This window comes from Anneissia japonica, unplaced genomic scaffold, assembly GCF_011630105.1.
Source record: "Anneissia japonica isolate Jap-2015-1 unplaced genomic scaffold, ASM1163010v1 scaffold69_len1423075_cov170, whole genome shotgun sequence".
In the NCBI taxonomy this organism is placed as follows: Eukaryota; Metazoa; Echinodermata; class Crinoidea; order Comatulida; family Comatulidae; genus Anneissia; species Anneissia japonica.
The window spans coordinates 1,240,430-1,247,752 of record NW_022748202.1 but is presented as its reverse complement, the minus strand read 5'-3'; the positions used below and the strand labels follow the sequence as shown (position 1 = coordinate 1,247,752).

The 7,323-nt window shown below is 34.7% G+C and overlaps 1 protein-coding gene across 4 annotated transcripts in view; it reads left to right on the top strand.

Moving 5' to 3' along the window:
* LOC117120758 (serine/threonine-protein kinase TBK1-like) overlaps positions 1-7,323 on the top strand; it is an 87,157-nt gene that overhangs the window by 61,217 nt on the left and 18,617 nt on the right. For all 4 annotated transcript variants that reach the window (XR_004447414.1, XR_004447416.1, XR_004447415.1 and 1 more), the window contains 6 exons: positions 751-979; positions 2,284-2,408; positions 3,643-3,759; positions 4,658-4,759; positions 5,609-5,705; positions 5,848-6,047. Coding sequence is in view for 1 of the 4 variants with exons in the window: in XM_033265839.1 (XP_033121730.1) it covers positions 751-979; positions 2,284-2,408; positions 3,643-3,759; positions 4,658-4,759; positions 5,609-5,705; positions 5,848-6,047 (870 nt within the window). In the remaining 3 variants the exon portion in view is untranslated. The remainder of the gene's footprint in view (positions 1-750; positions 980-2,283; positions 2,409-3,642; positions 3,760-4,657; positions 4,760-5,608; positions 5,706-5,847; positions 6,048-7,323) is intronic.

The following is a 7,323-nucleotide window of genomic DNA, read 5'->3' as shown; positions in this document are numbered from 1 at the left end:
AGATGTGTATAAGAGACCATCCCTGGGTGGTAGACATTTTAAGGGTGGTGGTGATAACATTGGTGAAAAAAAGATGTGCAAGGCAGTTAATGCAGGTGGGTGCGAGCCTTGAAATTAGCTTTAGACTGGGTGGCCCGAAACTACATCCCTGAATGGTTATATTATTGTGCTTGGAAAGTTGGGTTGTTCAGAAATCGTCAGCTTATAATAACAAAACTATATATTCAAACTTTTATTGCATTATACAAAACAACAATTGTGTTATATGGTTTTGGAAATTTAGATAGGTATGGAAAATTCATTGAAAAGTTGTGGACATTTTACTGAGAACCATGGTGCATGAACCCTGTTGCTGTGTGAGCTGTAGGCTTTTAGGACTAAACATAATGGTCCTTGTGTATGGATAAAATAGGCCCACAGTACTTTGTTCCAAGTGCTTGGGCCTACAATGTTTTAGAATAATATCCCATGACATAATAATATTCTATACATCCTGAGATGAAGTAACTTGTATTATTGTTTTTAATTTACTTTTTAATTTCTTTTGAATTGTATATTTTTGTACCAGGCCTTCTTCGGAAAGAAGTGCTAGTCACTGAATGGTTCTACCCTGATTAAAGAAAGCCTAAACAAAACATCAGACACATAGACTAGACAAGCCCCTCTATATTTGGAGTACAGGTATTATATAAATTGTAAATTAAGCAATGATGTTCAATAATATTGTGGTGTCTGATTTACTTTTAACAGTGGGATCTTGCAAAATAAAATCAAAGAGAGCCAGGTCAACCTTGAGACACTGAAGACCCACAAAGTATATATTGAAGAAAATTGTAAGTGGTTGATGTCAAATTTGGATATTGATCTCCTACAAATTATTCCTGATCATTTGAAAGATGAAATCAATGAAGAGTTGGAGATGAGAGCCGCCTTACTGAAGGAGCAGCTGATGCTAATGCAGCAAGAATACAATCAAGAGGTAAAAAAACTAGTGTTGTATTGGGGGTTGTTAGGTGGTTATCTTGGTGTTCAGTGTCAGCTCCAGGAATTCAAAATAGAGGGGGCCCAGACCAGGAGTTTCACGGATATGAAGTCTAGACCACCTCAGTCCCACCATGGTTGGGTCTGAGGTAAGGAAATTTATGATTGACACCACTAGATGTCCGGAAATGGCACTCTCAGACCCCCCCCCCCCCTTTTGAATTCGCCACTGGTGTTACACAGTAAAACTGTATTTGGTAAAGAGGCAAGTGCACACTTTCTGATTCTTTCTCATAACCAAGACTGGTAGTAAGAAGATATCAGGAAGTACTTAAGATGTTTTGGGTTGTTAAGGTAAGAGTTGAATTTAGGAAAGAGTTTAACGGGAAGGTCAGTGGTGTAATGCTGAGACTCGGGCCCTTTTTAGGTCCCAGTCTTCAATTCCATTGTGGGATTTTAAATGTGCTTCTTTTTTAATCATATTTGACATTGCATTCTAAATGTTTTTAATGACAAAATAAATGATATTATATTAGTGGTGGATCCAGAAATTTGTAAAAGGGTTGCCCAGGGAGGGACTTCCACAGATAGAGGGTCTATACCACCTCAGTCCCAGGGATGTACCTGATGTGAGATAATGATAATGGCACCTTTAGATGGCTGGAAATGGCACTCACTTAAATTGTTAATTTAATTTTCTGACACTCTGCCCCCCCCCCCCTTCCTCCTTAATCCGTCGTTGGAGGATATAATATATGTCCTATAGTCAATGTCAGAGACACATTATGCTTCTCCTATGGTTAGGTACTCGGTTTGGGGACCCTGTGAACCACTGCACGAGATCGCAGGCATTGCGCCACTGGTTAAGGTATAGCTGTACAATAAAGTTTTTTTATGAGTTCAGTGGCAGTGCCAGAAATTTCCTGATGAGAGGTCCAAAGTCTTCGACAAGTGTCCAAATTCCTTTAAAGGGATCCAAAAAGCATTTGTAAATATGTTTGTGGAATAATAATCTTTTTTTTAATAACTGTGTTGATTTTATATCATGTTGAAGTCCAGTATCTCCACACTATCATGTTTCATGAGACAAATACCTGTGATTTGGCAAAGTGTTTCCGATATGCAATCAATATGGGCAAATCACAGATATTTATCGCAGAAAATTTGCTTTGGAAAATTTAAAAAATCAACATCTAGAGCAGAACAAATTAATGTAAATTTGAGGAGTTTCTCTTATTCCACTCTTCCTTGCCTTGTAGTGATTTGTAATTTAACAAGCAACACACTCATTCTTTATTTTAGATATTGGTAAATTCAGTGCATCCACTCTTTGACGAGTTTCATAAACTCTTCAGAAAAATCATCCAGGATAATGTCTTGGAAGTTTCATATGATGACCAGCAGAAGTGCCAGCCACATGAACATTGGTAAGTGAGGTTTATGATTGTGGCATTCTTGCATATTAATAATAATTTTTTTTTAAATAATAATTGTATGTAATGCAAAAATTGGAATTATTTAAAAAAATAATAATTGTATATAATGCAGTTGAGCCTGTCATTATCTATCCATGGATGTTGGAAAGGAAATACAGGTCTCCCTCCAATTAAAGACCACTTTTGGGATCGGGGTTTCTAGCAGCTTTGGTCTTTAATTAGAATAATAAAGATAAAAGTCATTTGTTAATTTTGGACCATTTGAAATTGGAGGTAGTCTTTAATTTGAGGGGTCTTTAATTAAAGGGACTCCTGTATGCTATACATATGTGTGATTGGCTTAAAGCCTGTGTTTGTAGAGTGTGTTTAAAATGTAACATGAAAGTGTAAAATCTTCATATTATTGAATACTAATAAAATTTGTTGATCAAAGTGCAATAGTAAACATATCAATAACAAAACATTTTTAATAAAGCATGCATGTGAGAAAGACAAAAATGAACAGATGCTGCACAGTGCCAATGTCTAGGCAATTTTATTATCCTATAACGATATATAAAAATGCAATTTTTTAAACAATCAATAGTGAAACACTATTAAAAATACATTCCCAATTGATATATAACACTGTAGAAAAAAGATATGTCTACTATCAAGCATATTAATTTAATGAATTTTAAAGTCTTTGATACAGCAGCTATCATATTTTCTTCAGTTTAAAAAATGGAGCACGCCAATTTCCTGGGCCTGCTATGAGCCCAGGCAGGTTTTCTTCTTGGAAACCTTTGATAGAATTTTTAAAATGAGGGAAGAAATTTGTATCCAATCACATTAATTTGCTTTCTGTTGCCACTTCAACCTAAGTGATCGGAGTAGTGTAGGCAAAGTTATGACGTAAGGAATATTGCCTATATTTTCGTAATTCAACCCAAAATGATGAGGCCAAATATTTGAAAAAAATATATATTTTTTTTTAATTGTTTGCAATAGCTATATTTATTACCTTCTATAAACCATTTCAACTTGATTTATTCGACCTTTAGTTTTAAGTTACGTTTTTTGTAGTAAAAGCAGTCAATGTTTTTGAAGAAGCGCTAATGGTTAAGAGATAGGGTGAATGTCAAAAATCACGGCGTGTTAGCAGTAAAGTGGTCCAAACAAATTAATATATAATATTAAATAAAATTGAACAATAAAGTATATTTTGTTATTTTGTTTTGATCAGTTATAATAGATTTGAAGTGCTGGTCAAAGGCACAAAAACAATTTCGGATCAATTTCGGGATGATAAACGTGCCAAGCGTCTCGCTTACAATGAGGAACAAATACACAAAATGGACAAGTATATATTTTTCCCACTTAATTATTTTATGATGATGTTTCTTAGTTTTTTTAATACTGTTCTTGAATGTTACTATACATTTTTGTATATTTTTTTATATAAAGAAATAATGGGGACATGATTATGGTGGTAGTCAAAGAATGATGTCGGTGGCGTTTTTTTTATGTTACACTATTTATAATATCTGTATGACCATCTAGTAAAATTTAAATTTTACTATTTTATCTTATTAATGTTTTAAATCTTTAAAAATATTTAAAATTTCATATGTAATTTTTATTCTAATAATTGTATTTTAATATTTTTTCTGCTAGATTTTCCTTACAAGAACCATCCTAAATAGTACAAAATGCTAGAAAATTTGGTATTCCAAATAAGTTGTATAAATCATATTTTCTTTGACATTGACATAAAATAATATTTGAAAAGCGATGGTCAATGAATCAAACCAAAGCTAATAATATTGAACTGGTTATATTGCCAAGCCACTATGCACATGTATATTATCAAAATGAAAATTTAAGGTTGGGAAATCCAAGGGTGTAGCCTATCTATAACCACCATGGAAGTATGGTGTCTTCATGATACGGGTGTAGCTGATAAACTAATATTTCAGATGTCTAGATTTAATTTAAGGCAGCTTACTAGGCTACCATTTCACAGTCATACAAACAATATTAAAAAATTCAGATAGAGCTACAATTTGTTTAGCAGCCCATTCCCTCCCCCTCCCCCACCTTTAAATCCACCCAGGAAACCAATTCCTAACCACTAATACTGTATGCTCCAAACTTGATCCTTAGAAGTTAATCTTGTGCTAATAGGTTAGAATACAAACTTGGTACCATAATGCTCATGTTGATCTTGTGTTTAAACTTTGTCTTCTTGTGTACCTCAGACAAAAATTGAGTATGCAGTGCACACAGGGAATGAGCTTACTCAACGAACATTGTGAATTAAAGTGGAGAGAGCAACACAACAGGCTTGGCAGCTGGTACACGTAAGAGAATTCTCTTATAATATTTTCACTGAATGGCTATTTCCATACAACTGCTACACGCTTTCGCTGACAGCTTTTGGTGATGCTGATTGGTTGGTCAAAAGGAAGAGCCTTCCCAAATGTGTTTAATATGCAGTAAAACGATTGCACTGAAAACCCTGTAGCAACAGTGTAGTGATTGTATGGAAACCATGGTTATCTGCCCACACGGGGAAAGCCATTACCATAAGATATGGCATATTGTTTTTAGGGGTGATACGGACTATGGTGCCTGTGCTCTGGTTTAACCATACATTATTATCATTATCTGGTCGAGCTTGCTTTGACTGCAAAGACTCTGGCACACCATCCATCAGAATATGTCGCAGCTGGTAGGTCATCAACGTCAACGTATTTACAGTATGGGCGACTAACACTTTTCTTTTCGTGTAATAGAGACCACAGAAGCGAGTTACTGGCTAATTCATTATTATTACAGTAGCGGTGTCCAGCAAATTACATACATCGCTACTGTATTGACGAAATGATACATGTAATATGATGTAGTTTGATTTATATCAGAGTCTCAAAGCACTGTGGACTAGCTGGTACAGTAACTTTCTTCTCCTCTGAGAGTTAGCCCATGACCACCATAGTGCCCATTGTGCTTGCAGTCTGTATACTGAAGAACTCAAATCAAGGAGGAAGTTACCCACGGATTTACGTTCTACAAAATGCACTGCCCGTGATCCGTACTGTAGCATTCTGAAGCCTGTACGATAATCTTATTGAGAGTTGATAGTCTTTTTGGGACTGTTTTCATTTGAAGTTGTCACTGCAATACTAGGTTATACACTTTTTTTCTTCCAGGAGAGCCTTTTTTGAGTTTCAGTCAGTCATGATCTTACTGCAGAATACCGAAAACACAATTAGAATATATTGCGTTTTCAGAGATCGTCTTGATAAGGTTGGTAGTGGTAGATATAAATTAATTGTGGTTGACACAAGGGCATTGTAGAAGATGATAGGCTACTGTAAAGCCCTTTATTTTCGCGGGCCCTTAATTGACAATTTTATTTTTTAAATCCCGTTTATGTGTGTAATTTTAGCTCAAACGTCAACATGATAAAATAAGTGACGATGTCAAACAAGTGCTGAGGAAAGCTTTTCAGAAGAAGGACACCCTCTATTTAAAAGGCAAAGAGCCTAGTCAAGCTAGGTCAATGATGAGCCCGACTTTCATCCATACCAGTCAGGAAAGAATCAAAAGGAAAAAACATGCACTTGTTACTAAAGACCAGTTTAATCAGTAAGTATCATGTTTAATTTATCTTCATTTTTTATTAGCACTCTGACCGCCTGGGGTTTGAAAAAATAATATCAGCAACCGCCAGATTTTTAGCAAATTTTAACACTTTTCTGAAGCTCGTTGAGAGTGCATATGTGATCAGATTGACATGTAGTGAATACTACAAGAACTACAAACATTTTAGCTTTACAATGGTAACAGTAAAATGAAAATGACTCACTTTTGGAGATTTATGCAATTTCGCACAATAAAGCTGAGGTAATTGCGATTTTGTGAAAGTGATTCAATACCGCTCTACGCTAATGTAAACAAGCAAATAGTAAATTACTTACGGTCCAGACTGAATAAAGTGTTCAAAATGTCCGTAATTACCCTATCTATCGGATTCCGTATAAAAACCTGAAACATGGAGATCTTCGTTTTTGGCAGTCAAGCGTTGCGTTATCAAATATGAAGATCTACATGTTTGGCGGGTAGAGTGTTAATTATGTTTCCTTTGTTGCTGAGCGGTTGCAGAATTCCTGCTTCTTGTGCTAAAGACCCCAGTCTGATAGCTTGGCTCCTCGAATAACCGTCATATTGAGAATTAGGCGGGTTGGACAATGTTTTTAATCTGTATATGTCTATTGTATGTTGTAGTTAATTCGGATGGCGTTGCACTGTGGCTGCCGCAGGTCCCCGGTGGCCTCCCAAATTTTCGATTTCCAATTTGAATGAAGACCAATCATTGTTAATTGGTTGATTTATAAATGCTTTTATTGCTTGGTTATGACTATTTTTGTCATTTACTATTTTCCCTCGCAAAATTCAATTGTGCCAACTGTGCACTTTTTGGCAATCATTGGAAAGCCGCTATTGTAATTTTTGAGAAAATAAATTTAAATATGAATTATAAAAACATTTGTATTGTATAAAAAGCTACCAACAATTATCAACCAATACATTTAGTATTAAGAATTATTTTTCCCTATGCAAATATATAAACAAAACTATTTGTTTGTTTTTTTTTTTAAATCGTCAAAATTAAATAAAACATTAAATACAAACGTTTCTACTTAACATTAACATTAAAGTAAAAACAAAATATGCTAATTATTGCAAAAGCCAGTAGAAGTAAGTTCAAATAATAAATTAAAAATATGCATAAATAAGAAATCTCATTAAGGTAGTTTTTTTATTCAATGAAAGGCAATGAAATATAAAAGTAATTTGCCTATAAACCATATATGTAGGTACGACTGTCTTGCATGGGCTCGTACATAGGTGTGTTTGTATC